Source organism: Chiloscyllium plagiosum, unplaced genomic scaffold (genome assembly GCF_037043375.1).
Source record: "Chiloscyllium plagiosum isolate Xiang-an unplaced genomic scaffold, Cpla_swu_hap1 HiC_scaffold_13, whole genome shotgun sequence".
Lineage (NCBI taxonomy): Eukaryota > Metazoa > Chordata > Chondrichthyes > Orectolobiformes > Hemiscylliidae > Chiloscyllium > Chiloscyllium plagiosum.
In genome coordinates this window covers 63,529,816-63,543,682 of record NW_028270151.1, presented here as the reverse complement: position 1 = coordinate 63,543,682, position 13,867 = coordinate 63,529,816, and the positions used below count along the sequence as shown (strand labels likewise).

The 13,867-nt window shown below is 40.6% G+C and overlaps 1 protein-coding gene across 2 annotated transcripts in view; it reads right to left on the bottom strand.

The window, feature by feature from the left end:
- The window catches only part of farsb (phenylalanyl-tRNA synthetase subunit beta), a 65,878-nt gene that overhangs the window by 34,046 nt on the left and 17,965 nt on the right, over nucleotides 1-13,867 (bottom strand). For both annotated transcript variants that reach the window (XM_087993681.1, XM_043702054.2), the window contains exons 7-12: nucleotides 9,187-9,295; nucleotides 5,326-5,396; nucleotides 5,149-5,210; nucleotides 4,504-4,555; nucleotides 2,636-2,697; nucleotides 2,338-2,545 (exon numbers count right to left, since the gene is read on the bottom strand). In XM_087993681.1, coding sequence (XP_087849807.1) covers nucleotides 2,338-2,545; nucleotides 2,636-2,697; nucleotides 4,504-4,555; nucleotides 5,149-5,210; nucleotides 5,326-5,396; nucleotides 9,187-9,295 — 564 coding nt within the window. The remainder of the gene's footprint in view (nucleotides 1-2,337; nucleotides 2,546-2,635; nucleotides 2,698-4,503; nucleotides 4,556-5,148; nucleotides 5,211-5,325; nucleotides 5,397-9,186; nucleotides 9,296-13,867) is intronic.

The window sequence follows — 13,867 nt, the reverse complement described above, 5'->3', positions numbered from 1 at the left end:
TTCACTGTCCGTACACACCCAACACAGACCATCACTCCACAAACTGTCATCAAACCAATAAATCTCACCCCCACCCTCCCAAACACTATTCACTCCTCCAGCCCTCCCTAAACGCCTGATACTGATCTCTTTATCTCTCTAGTCACTGCTCACCCTCCCACATCCCATCCCACCCCCTCACTATGCTCAACTCCCTCACACCACCCTCCATCCCTACATTCACAACCCTCATCATACCCTCTCCCTGCTGCAATAACCCATCACTCCCCCACTAGTTTACCCCACACCCTCCCTTCTATGTTCACCCCCAACACCTAGCCTTCCCCCTGCTACCCACCCAGTATGCTAACAATCCTCACTACATCCTGGAGCGCTGGCTTTGACACATCTGCCAGACTAAGGAGGAAAGGATTTTGGGAAAGTGAGCTGGGAAGTGGTTGCAATGGTTGGGTCACCACCTTTAGGAGAGCAGCCGAGGGGGGGGTCAGTCACTTAGTAGTCGTAGAGTGGTGGGGATGTGCAGCATCAGGAAAGGGTGAGGCAGTGTTAAGAGGGATGTGAGTTGCATTGGGAGAGGTTGGCCAGTGTTGGAGAAGGGGAAGTGGGGTGGGGGGGGGGGGGGGGGTGAGCCGTGACAGGGAGGGAGGGGGTGGGTAGTGTTAGGGAGGGAGGAGGTGGGCAGTGTTAGGGAGGGAGGAGGGCCATGTCAGAGAGGGAGGGGTTGGGCTGCATTGAGAGAGAGTCAGCAGTGACAGTGTGGCCATTGTGCAGGATTTACCACCTGATGTATTTAGACCTACGTTTCCAAACAGGCGTCACAACTGTTAGAAATCAATGTAAAAACCACTGTGCATAAATGGCAAACAGCGTCAGTTAGGGTCCCACAAAGATGTCCCGGAGGTATCCAATTTTGTTCCTGGTGTATATCAGCTCCCCAAAGTTTCCGATGCCACTGTGACCATAATAGCAGTGAAGGTCTCAGGTGCTATTGGGATCGGAACATCTAGGCAAGGAGGTGATCATTTATTTCCTGGATGTTACTGGAACCTGGCTGCTGTGCTTGTCTGCATAGCAACACTGACTACACTTGAACTATAATTCACCATTGTGAAGTATTTTGGAGCATTCCAAGGATACAAAATATTATGTTTCTTTTAGATCAAAGCTTTCTTAAAATACTGCTGTTATGAGCAGGTGAGGAGAAGTGAACCAGATCCCCTTTTCCCAATCTTCTCAGTCGGTCACAACAAAAGTTTAAGCTATTTTTAGCACAAGGACATAACCACTCTGCAACTAAAATGTAGCTAACTCAGTTTACTGGAGCACTAAGGAGCCAGTCACAAGGTTTTCTGAAGTTAACTGAGAGCAAGTTGATCACCTGCCAAGTCTGAGAAAAATAATAAAGTAATGATATCAAGCATATGGTGTTCGTAAAGTACTTGGAGACACACACGCATATTACTAAAAGGGGATAGCATCCAGAAGATAAATAACATAAAAGATATAGTTTAATCATTTGGGTTTTGTTGAGGCATATGGTTTAGACCCAACAGCACGACTGATTAGTTGGGTTTTTGGACACCCAACAGTAGTAAATATTGCAGTGACCATTTAAATTCTTGGCTTTCTGATACTGATATTTCTTTCCAATCAGTGTTGTAATTGGATATTTTGTTTTCTCAAGAGATGGAATAAGAGCTTTCTCCAGCATGTGTTAGTTCGACAGTCTAAGATCAATCTCTGCTCTACCAAAGAAGCCCCTTGAAACAGCAGCAGCTTGTAAATTCCCTGTCTGCAGTTTGGTAATTACAGGTGAGGTTCCATCTCCAACATGTGAAGACCCTCATAATGGTGTAAATCAATATAGAAGATGTGGTATGTTCAGCCGAACTTTTCCTGCTGCTGTGCTGATCTAAGGTCTGTGCATGGCAGCAACTGGAGAATCCCATAGTCAATGTATCAGCATGCCAAATGATTGTACAATTATACAAAGCAGAGGGAACGTTAGAGGTGAAGGCCTTTTCACAGATTAAATGACTAGTTTATTTGTCTTCATGTAAAATGTTAAAACAAGCTAGTATGAGCTGAATAAGAATCCATGTTACTTTTATGAAACTTGGCCAACCTGTGTAGGTCAGGTGATGCTTGTGGCTATTTTTAATCAATGCTTTTCAATCCTTTTTAAAACCATTGCAGTCCAAGAAAGTCCCAGGTATTAAATCAGATAATGGGATTCAAAGATCAATAGTCCATAATTTACTTCATAATAACAATGCAGATGTAATGTAATATTACAACCATTTACTTTAATCAATAACAAAGACTGCTGTCTCTCACCTGATTAGCTACAGTGTATGCTTTTGGAACGGTCATCTTGATATTGTTGTAACCATAGGCTATTGCTGCATCTTCTACAATGTCACATGGATGGATGATATCTGCCCTTGTGGGGGGAATTTCAATTTCTATTTCTTCTCCATTTCCTATTACCTTGGACTTTAAGTACATCCGACTCAGCAGTTTAGCAATAGATTCAGGTGTTTCACTGTAAGTAAAATAAAATTGCAATTAGAATTAGAATTTAGAATTTTAAATACAATTTAATCAGGTAAATATATTAGTTTCAATAACTTACGTGACTCCTACATGCTTGTTAATAAAATCTGCACTTAGAATTTCTTTTCTATACCTCATCTCCTGCAAAAGAAGAAAAAAGTTTGTCATGTCAACAAAGCCATTTTCAATAATATTTTAAACTCCTCCAAATTTATCCCTCCTTTCTGGAAAATCCTAACTTATTTTAGAATGTGGGTTCTATGGATTCCATCTGGCTGGTCACAACTGTGTAGGAAATTGTGGTATTGACCCCTTCACGCGATCAATTCAAAGGAACAAAGGCATTGGATCCTCAAAATCTGTCCACTGTCTACAAGGTAAAAGCCAGGAGTGTGATGGAATACTCCTCACTTGTCTAAATAAACACATCTCCGACAAGACAAAGGAAGTGACACAAAAGAGTTAATCACTCTCTAAAACTGGTATACTTTACCACAAGATTCAATCCAGCAACTAATCAAGGTTAATTAGACAGCAGTTTCTAAACCCACAACCTCTATCACCTAGAAGAACAAAGGCTGAAGACATGTAGGAACAGCACCACCTGCAAGTTCCCCACCAAGTTGCACACTATCCTGACTTGGAACTATGCTGTTATTGCTTCACTATCATTGGGTTACAATCCTGGAACTCCCTCCCAAATAACAGTGTAGAGGTATTAATAACGTTACTGAGGAAAATTGGGAAAGGTAATAAGTGCTGGCCAATTATATTCCTGTCCCATGAATAAAGCATAAATTTATATCATATTCCACAAGTAAAATCACATTTCTGCAGTGTTAACATTGACATCCCTGCAACAGTGTAACTAGAAGCAGTAACATTTTTGATAAGTGAAAGTCATCAAGTAGCTTTGTACACCAACATGCTTGGATAGTATAATCTAAAATCCTAGTTGAACAATTGATATAGATTTTATATTTAAAAGGAAACACTGCAAAGCTGCAGATTCACTCAAAGTACATTTCAATTGTTTTACATAAATTGAAAGGGTATACAATACTGTTTATTTGACATACAAGTTTTAAATTTTGTAATTATAATCTTTGAAATGTGAAACCTACTGAGATCAACTTTAATACAAGCTCTAATTCAGAAAATAATTTGTAATAACTTGGTATTACCAGATTTGTAGCATAATCACATAACATTACAAATTGAAACATAAACCAAACAAACTTCAATTTTGTGCAATTAAATTTGTGTAATGTTGTTAGTCCAGCTTTTCAAACTGTTACCATTGCTACCACTACTTACAGATCTGTATCAATCCTTCCTTTAAAAAGGTACTCAAAATGCTTGCTAAATGCACAACTCAAATTTAGAACAGCAAAAATATCCAATTGCATTGTTGCATACTTTTCCCAATTCAAACATTGGTGACACAACTCTTCTGTTTATTGACTGTTACACTTTATTAAAATTCTATTGACAATATAACATTTCACATAACAAATGGTAACTTTTATTTCTCTTATTCTGCACAATTTGAGCTGATTTGTTTCTTCACTTATTAGAAAACACAGAATACATATATTGTCACATTAATCAATGAAAGTCTAATTTTCCAATGGATCTTGGTATTTAAAAAAACAAATGAATAAGTGCAGCAATCATCTAAATATTTAAAAGTCCAATATTGTGCAGAAAATTATCAAGTTGAAAAGCATGAAGACAACACAAATCTGCATATCTGAACTCAGAGGATTATCCATTTTTATTTCTCTGGCACTAGTGTTTGTTAACTATTGTTATAAATTGATTTCCCTACATTGTGTAAACTGTAATTGTCTTGAAGGTTACATTCAGCACTGATAATGTTGGGCAATTATGATCAAGGGCACCAACTATATTTTTTACACAATGGAAATGGCTGATTATACTCACTGGGTAAATGCATGTTTCTTCATTTGGATATATTACCTGAGCTGCTTCAACTCTGTAAAACAGATTTTGATTTTTAATTCAAGATTCATTTCCAGTCAACTGTACTTGATAATGACAAATATATTACATTAGAAGTATTTTTCTTCAGTTAAAATCCAAGACCTATCCTACACCAACAGTTGCTTGGGAAGGAATTACAAATAGCAGATAGTCATTATATAAGCATAAAAATGCACACAATTTGCCTAAAACACAACCTCTAATTTTGTTACTATGTTATCTCATTTCTGTATGTACAATGTATTTAGTTTATCATGCATGAACAAACATTCTTAATTCAGATGCTAACGAACATAGTACATTCAATTCTGGCCTCTTGAGCATCTCAAGTTGCTCCAACATTGGTGGGTGTGACTTCAGATATCTCACCTTAGGCTCTTCCAAAACATCCTCATCTCACATCTCTTATAAATCTCTCTCTCTCAGACCACATTTTTGTTCACCAGCTTCAGTATCTCTACATATGGCAAATCTTGTTTTATAGGCACCTGTGAAGTACCTTGGTACATGCTGCCACGTTTAATACATAAAATATATTTAAGTTCAATTTGTTGTTGCTGGAGGTAAATCTTTAGAGGTACTTACGTAAATGATTTCTCACAGTACTCACTAAACATTGTGACAATCATATCCAGCACTATTTTTGCCTGTGATAAGAAAGAGTCAGTCATTTAATTTCAGTCAGGTTTGATTATATTTGTTACGTTTACTTTTATGTTTGGCAAAATATATAAAACTCCCAACAAACACTGGTATACTTACTTTTGTGCGATCAGTTGCCGTACATTCAATAAAAACATTTTGTGTGTTGAGTGTTATTTTACTATGATCGCCTAGCAAATCAAAGACAAAAAAAGGATGATCTTTGTAACTAGAATGATGAAAGTACAGTAAAAGACATTTATTTCAACTATTTAATAGTTGTGTTTCTGGTAGGGTTACTTTTCCCTCTTGCTTTCCCTTGTAAATCATTCGCCTGTAAGTTGAAAATTGTGGGCCAATCCCAGCTTTCAATAAATTTACGACAGTCAAGGACATAGAAGAACTTCATTGGATAATACCAGGAACCAGGTCTTAACCATTAGAAAAGACTGAGAAATCGAGGCCCTTGTCATCAAGTAAAGCAAGTTTGGAGGTCACCTGATACAGGGGTTCAAAATACTTCTCGGTTTTAATAAAGTAAACAGAGGGCTCTTGTGACATAGTGGTAGTGTCCGTACCTCAGGGCTAGAGGGCCCGGGTTCAAGTCCCACCTGCTCCAGAAATGTGCAATAACATTTCTACCAGGTTGATTTTATATAAAAAAAAGGAAACACTAGTTCTAAGTTGGTAACCACAAGAAAAAGATTAAAGCTTTTGCTAAAAGAACAAAATACATTTAGGAACATCCTTTGAGCAGTAATATGAGAATAGGGACTATAAAAATGGGACATAATGAGGTCTTGTGGGTACAATTCAGGAATATAAAAGATCAGTCACATCGCTAAGAATATATTATAGGCCCCAAAACAAACAATCAATCGATCTGCAGGTAATAGAGGAGAAGCAGATATACAGACAATTCACAAAGGTGTGTAAAAATAATAGGGTAATTATATTAGAGATTTCAACTTCCCCAATGTTAATCGGCTAGTCATAATGTGAAGAGTTTAGAGGGGTAGGATTTCTTGAAATATATTCAGGAGAGCTTTTTATAATCAACATGTATAAGGTCCAACTAGTTTTGGATTGGGGGAAGGCAGGTTTTATTGAAATAAGACAGAATAGACTGGGAACAGCTTCATGGATAAATCTGCACCAGAACAAGGGGTGGGCAGTCAAAAAGGAAAAGAGGAAAATACAACATATTCCCTTTAGGGTGAAATATAGAAGCAACAAGCCAAGAAACCCTGAATGTCTCAGAATATTCAGGACTGGATAAGAAGGAAATAACAGACTTTTAGCAGGTACAAAGGGGACAAATTAACAGAGGCCTCAATGGAGTTTAGGAAGTGCAGGAGAGAACCGGAGAAAGCAATCAGGAGAGCAAAGACAGGACATGAGAAAACACAGGTGGGTAAAATTAAGGAGTATGGCGAGATATTATCTAAGTATACTGTGGGGAAAAGAATAACTAGGAAAAAGTAGGACCCATTAGGGACTAAGGGCGTAATCTATGCATGGAAGTGGAGGACAGCTGCAGGGTGTTAAATGGGTATTTCATATCTGTCTTCAATCAGGAGAAGGAGGATGTACTTAGATTTTGGGGAAGAGGGACTGTGGGGTTCTTACGCAGATTGTCACAGGGATTGAGGGAGTATTGGAGGTTTTGGCAAGTTCAAAAATGGATAAATCCCAGGACCAAATGGACAAATAGCCAGCTGTGGGAGGCAAGGGAAGAAATCACAGAGATCTGAACTAATTTTTTTAACTCCCCTCTGGCTACAGGGGTGGTGCCAGAGGACTGGAGGACAGCTAATGTAGTTCCACTTTTCACAAGACTGATAGAGAAAAGCCAGGAAGTTAAAGACCAGTGAGTCTCACATCAGTAATAGGGAACCTTGGAGAAAATTCTGAGGAGGGAATGCATTTGGATGGGGAAGGTTTGATCAGGGATAGTCATCGTGGTTTTCTCAGAGGGAGATCATGCCTAATAGATTTGAATGAGTTTTTTGAGGTGGTGTGTGAATGAAGGTAATGTAATTGATGCTATTTATATAGATTTCAGCAAAGGCTTTAACAAGATCTCATATGTGAGACTGATAAACAAGATAAAAATACATGGGAACCTGGGTAACTTGAAAAATTAGATCGTAAAATTGGCTGAATGGAGGCCTGTGTCCAGTGGCATACCACAGGGATTATTGTTTGTGAGATGAGAATGTGAGGGGGCATGATAAGTAAGCTTGCAGATGACACGAAGATTGGTTAATAGTGAGTAAAAAGACGTTAGGCTACAGGAAGATAGAGGCAGGTTGATCAGGCAGGCATATTGAGGTATATAAGTTTATGAGAGGCATGGACAGGGTGGATGGAAAGCAGCTGTTCCGTTTTGTTGAAAGGTTAATAATGAGGGGCCATAGTTTCAAGGTGAAACGCAGGTAATGTAGAGGGGTTTTAAGGAATAGCTGGTTCACCCAGCGTGTGCCGGTGGTCTAAAATGCACTGCCTTGGAGGGTAGAAGAGGTGGGAAACCTCACAACCTTTAAAAGGTGTGTAGAGGAGCACTTGAAATGTCATAACATTTAAGGCCACCAGCCAAGTGTTAGCAAGTGGGATTTGTGTAGATAGGTCAGCATAGACTCAATGGGGAGAAGGGCCTCTTCTGCGCAATATGATTGAATGAATCTGCAAAAGCAAAACTAGGACAACACATGCCCCACTAGAATGTGGTTGACCCATAGTTTGAAAGGTCTTTAGAAGGGGGATATGTAACTGAAAAACATGAAATTTAAAAGGATGAAATACCTACTGACCGGATAGAGTAGGTAACCTTTTCGAACAAATGACGTAGGCTCAAGAGAAAGCAACACTATGGTCAGACCTAAATACATTTAAACTTGAAAAGCAAACTTAATTTCCTCACTTCTTTGTTATGTATCTCTCAAGGTTGCAAGGAAAAGATTCAACAATGTCGCATCATATCGGAGACATCACTTCCTTTTGGCCTTCTATTTAGTAAGCGGCTGTACATCCATAAAGATAACATCACAAAACTCATCAGTGGCAAAAATCCCTCAAGTAAAACACTAATTATTTCTTGTTGGTAAAACAACAATTGGCTACGCTGACATTTATTCCTTGAGATTAGAAGGTCGAGGGAATGAGACGTTAAAAATGAAAAAGGGATTCAATAAGTACAAAAAAACACTATTCCTCAGGTGGGGGAATTCAATTTAAAATTAGTCTGGAATCTTGAGGTCCTTTTCCATAGAAAGATTAGTTTGAAACAATAAATGCCTTGCCCTCTCTGCCCACCACCATCACTGGTGCCACATCTGCATGAAAGGTTGTGGGTACTAAGGCAACTAAAATTTTCAAAACTGTGGTCAAGTAGGTTTTGGTCAGGGAAGTGTATCAATACAGGTAAAACGAAATGGAGATATAGATTAGTTACGATTTAATTGAATGATGGCGAAACAGATTTTAAAAGCTAAGTGGTCTAATTCTATTTATGATCAGAACAGTTTCAGACTTCATGTCTCCATAAACATTTGTCGTGATCACATCTAATGTTATTATTGGATAAGTCAAATCCTGGGCTGAAACTGGATTGATAGATCACATTTGATTTTGTCTTGGTTTCAGCAGTGGTCTCTCACTGATTCATTAGCATGCAATGCTGCAGATTTTGCTTTAACAATAAAACAGAAGGTTATTCACAAAAGAAGTAAAGACAAAGTTGAATTAGCTAAATTATCTACTTATAACACAAATTCAAAAATAGATTTTACACAGTAAAAATATAATCTCATTAATCCCCACTCATTTACAAATTGTAAAGAAAAACAGCTTTTGTATGGGAGGGATGAGGTTGCAGGGAAAAAAAAATGGAAACAGCTACAGTGAACGTCAAGAATCTATTTCCTTTACATAGAAAAATTGGACCAGAGTGCTCAGACACAAATGGCATACTGTACTCACCATTTATAATAGGTGGCATAGAAAGGACGATGCCATTGCTATCATAGATAACAGGATAAACTGGTTTATCTTCAATGATGTGCAAATAATGGCGAAGGTGACTGTCCGTCTGAAAATCAAATCAAATAAATCGTAGCATTTTCTAGACCAAAATCATTTGGTAAATTGTTGAATAGGTAGATATCATTAGGGTCTTGGTTCTTTTATTGTTGAAAAAAGAAATTGATACCACAAACAATGATATAAATACACATGCAGGATTTTATCAAATATTTTGAATTAAAAGTTTGATTCAATATACATTTTGCTGTGGAAGTAAAATCTAATCATACAAATACATTATATTGTATTATATATTATTGAATTAAAGATCAAACAAATGATAGGTTAATTGAATGGTTTTGTAAAAGCAGATATTGTAGCAGTTGAATATCTGTCAAACTTTGATTGGACAACTTGAGTAATGAGGAAAGATTGGAAAGGCTGCTGTTGTTGGAGTAGTGTAAGTTGAAAGGGGATCTGATAGAGTTTTATAAAATTATAATGGATAGATGTGGTGGTTAGGAACCGATTTTCTCCATTAGTACACGGGTCAATAACTAGAGGGAATAGAGTTAAGAGGCAGAGGAGTGAGAGTAGAATTGAGGAGAAAGATTTTCACCCAGAGAATGATGGGAATCTTGAACTCACTACCTCAAAGAGTGATTAAGTCAGAAACTCTCGTAACATTTAAGCAGCATTTAAATATTCACTTGCAATATTATTGCCTCGAGGGCTATGGGCCAAGAGCTGGAAAATTGGATTGATGTAGTCAGATGTCTGATGACCGACATGGACATTATGAGCAAATAGCCTCCTTTTGTGTTGTAAATGTCTATGAATTCACACAGATCATCAATTATTCAATTCATACCAATTAATCATGATACATTTGACTGAGGTTATCTCTCAGTAGGGAAGGATTCCTTAAACAGTTCACTTTTCATTTAAGACATGATATTTTGGATTCCAATGTATTGTGCCAACAAGGTGAGAATCCATGTAGTCAAGGACACCATTGTTCCAGGAAAGCTTGAGCACTCACCGCTGGGAAGAATTTGCATCTATACAATGTCTTTGCATGCACCAGGACTTTGCAAGGCAATTTACAACTGGCTGGTTAGCTCAGTTGGCTGGATGGCTGGTTTGCAATACAGCGTGACACCAACAGCACGGATTCAATTCCCAAGACTGGTTGAGATCATTTTGAAGGTCTCACCTTCTCAACCTCGCCTTTTGCTGAGACGTGGTGATTCTCAGGTTAAACCACCACCAGTCATCTCTCTCTAATGAGAAAGCCACCTTATAGTCTTCTGGGACTATGTGCAACTGCTAGGTTACCTCTGAAGTGCAGTTATTGTAAATACACATGCAAACTTGAAGCCAACTCTAAGGATACCTCACAAATTGCAAGTGAAATCAATTACCTTTTCATTTGTTTCATTATCAGTTCTGCTGTTCAAGGGTGGAATATTGACCAGTAAATCAACACAGTTTTATCTGCTTTTTCGATTTGTACTAGATTTTTACATCCTGCTGAAAAAGGTAAACGAAGAGCAAATTTTCCTCGTTTCACCTGGATTATCCAAAGCACATGAGCAGGGAGTATTTCGGTCAGTTAATCAAATGCCAGATAACATAGTTTAGCCAAGCATCGGGACCTTGAGATCTTGTTCGAATAATTCAAAATTCAGATAATCGAATGCCAGATAATCAAGGTTCCTCTGTGTCAGGGTCAGGTGGAGCCGCTAACTTGCTCTGGGTGAGGTATCAGCTGCTCAGCAATTGCTTGCACTAATTGGCCAATTATTAGCCAGAGCACAGACTCTTGGAACTGGAAAGCTGAAGGAGTAGCAGCTTATGGTTAAGGTAAGAAAGAGGTTTCTGCATTTGGAGGTGGCCTCTCTCCAATTTCTAAAACATTTACATTAAAAATATGTCTTTGCTAGCTGCGTCACCACTGTGGAAGAAGAAACCCTCGCAGGAATGCCTGCAGTTGAAATCAAGGGGGGCTTCAAAGCCTGTCTGGAGCACTCACCCCCGATCAGTCTGCATCAAGGTAGATGGTGCAAATGCCAAGCCCTCAGGGGATCTGCAGGGTGACTAGAAAACACCAGGCAGCCTCTGACCAAAGGCCTTAAGCACCACTGAATACATTATGTTACCCATTGAGTTTGGAGTTAACCCCATCATTCCCTGTAAAATAATGGGTGAATTTTCAGTTGCCCCGTGTCATTTGCATCACACCCTAAACCTCATGCTGCAGATCGCAAATAAATTCACAAATGAGAGACAGAAGACATATTCAAGGACCTGCACTTGATCAGAAAAGACTAAACAGTACAAGCTTGGAAAAAAATTCACCTAACTCATCAGTGCTGTGCTAAACACAGAGGGGAATAATAAAGATGTTTCTTTGTCTTGTGAATATTTCAGGATTTAGAAGATTAAAAAATGCTAATGCCAAGGAAATGCAACATTTCTCACTTAGTTGACCAGGTTCCATTCCAAGCACACATAAATGATGTAGAATGTAAGAGGACATAGTTTAAAGCTCCAACAATGTATCTTTAGCAACCTCAAAGGGCAGGCCATTCCTTCACCTGCAAGCACATTCTTTTTCTGCATCACACATCAGCCAGCTGGTAGCTTGTAGTGAGAATGCAACCATACAGTCTCAATTTAAGCCAAATTTCAGGTAATTATGTGATGGACATTCGTACCATATTCCGTGAAAATCGGATTGTAATTATCCAAATACAATTCATAAGGACCCTTCCAGTTAGCACACATAGGAGGTGTTTTCTTAAATACCATTAGTATAAGCTGGATTTGAATTCAGGTAGAGGGGACATAAGCCAGTTTCTAACTTGATACATCACAAATTGCACCAGAATTAAGCATTTAAAAACATAGAAACCTGTGTGCTCAACAATTATTGTGGCACAAGGGATTTTTTGTTCTCGCAAAGTATTTCACACAGGTAGGAGAAAGTGAGGTCTGCAGATGCTGGAGATCAAAGTTGAAACTTTATTGCTGGAACAGCACAGCAGGTCAGGCAGCATCCAGGGAACAGGAGATTCGACGTTTCGGGCACAGGCCCTTCTTCAGGAATGAGCAGAGAGTGTTCAGCAGGAGAAGATAAAAGGTAGGGAGGAGGGACTTGGAGGAGGGGCGTTGGAAATGTGATAGGTGGAAAGAGGTCAAGGTGAGGGTGATAGGTCGGAGTAGGATGGAGGCGGAGAGGTCAAGAAGAAGACTGCAGGTCAGGAAGGCGGTGCCGGGCTGGAGGGATCCGGCTGAGACAAGGTGGGGGGAGGGGGGATGAAGAAACTGGTGAAGTCCAAGTTCATCCCCTGCGGTTGGAGGGTTCCCAGTCGGAAGATAAGACGCTCCTCCTTCGACCGTCGGGTTGTTGTGGTTTGGCGGTGGATGAGTCCAATGACCTGCATATCCTCGGTGGAGTGGGAGGGGGAGTTGAAATGCTGTGCTACAGGTTGGTTGGGTTGGTTCGTCCGGGTGGCCCAGAGGTGCTCTCTGAATCGCTCCGCAAGTAGGCGGCCTGTCTCCCCAATATAGAGGAGGCCACACCGGCTGCAGCGGATGCAGTAGATGATGTGGGTGGAGGTGCAGGTGAATCTGTGGCGGATATGGAAGTTTCCTTTGGGGCCTTGGAGAGAAGTGAGGGGGGAGGTGTGGGCGCAAGTGTTGCACCTCCTGCGGTTGCATGGGAAGGTGCCAGGAGTGGAGGTTGGGTCGATGGGGGGTGTGGATCTGACAAGGGAGTCGCGGAGGGAGTGGTCTCTACGGAAAGCTGATAGGGGAGGGGAGGGAAATATATCCTTGGTGCTGGGGTCTGTTTGGAGGTGGCGGAAGTGACGGCGGATGATGCGCTGTACATGGAGATTGGTGGGGTGGTAGGTGAGGACCAGTGGGGTTCTGTCCTGGTGGCGGTTGGAGGGGCGGGGCTCAAGGGCGGAGGAGCGGGAAGTGGAGGAGATGCGGTGAAGGGCACCGTCGACCACGTCGGGGGGGAAATTGCGGTCCTTGAAGAAGGAGGCCATCTGTGTTGTACGTATTTTGAACTGGTCCTCCTGGGAGCAGATGCGGCGGAGACGAAGGAATTGGGAGAATGGGATGGCGTTTTTACAGGGGGCAGGATGGGAGGAGGTGTAGTCCAGGTAGCTGTGGGAGTCGGTTGGTTTGTAGTAGATGTCCGTGTTGATTCGGTCGTCTGAGATAGAAACAGAAAGGTCTAGGAAGGGGAGGGAGGAGTCCGAGACTGTCCAGGTGAATTTGAGGTTGGGGTGGAAGGTGTTAGTGTAGTGGATGAACTGTTCAACCTCCTCGTGGGAGCACGAGGTAGCGCCGATACAGTCATCAATGTAGCGAAGGAAAAGATGGGGGGTGGGGCCAGTGTAGTTGCGGAAGATGGATTGTTCCACATACCCTACGAAGAGGCAGGCATAGCTGGGGCCCATGCGGGTGCCCATGGCTACTCCTTTTGTTTGGAGAAAGTGGGAGGATTGGAAAGAAAAGTTGTTCAGGGTGAGGACCAGTTCGGTCAGTCGAAGGAGGGTGTCGGTGGAAGGGTACTGGGTGGTACGGCGGGAAAGGAAGAAGCGGAGTGCTTTGAGTCCTT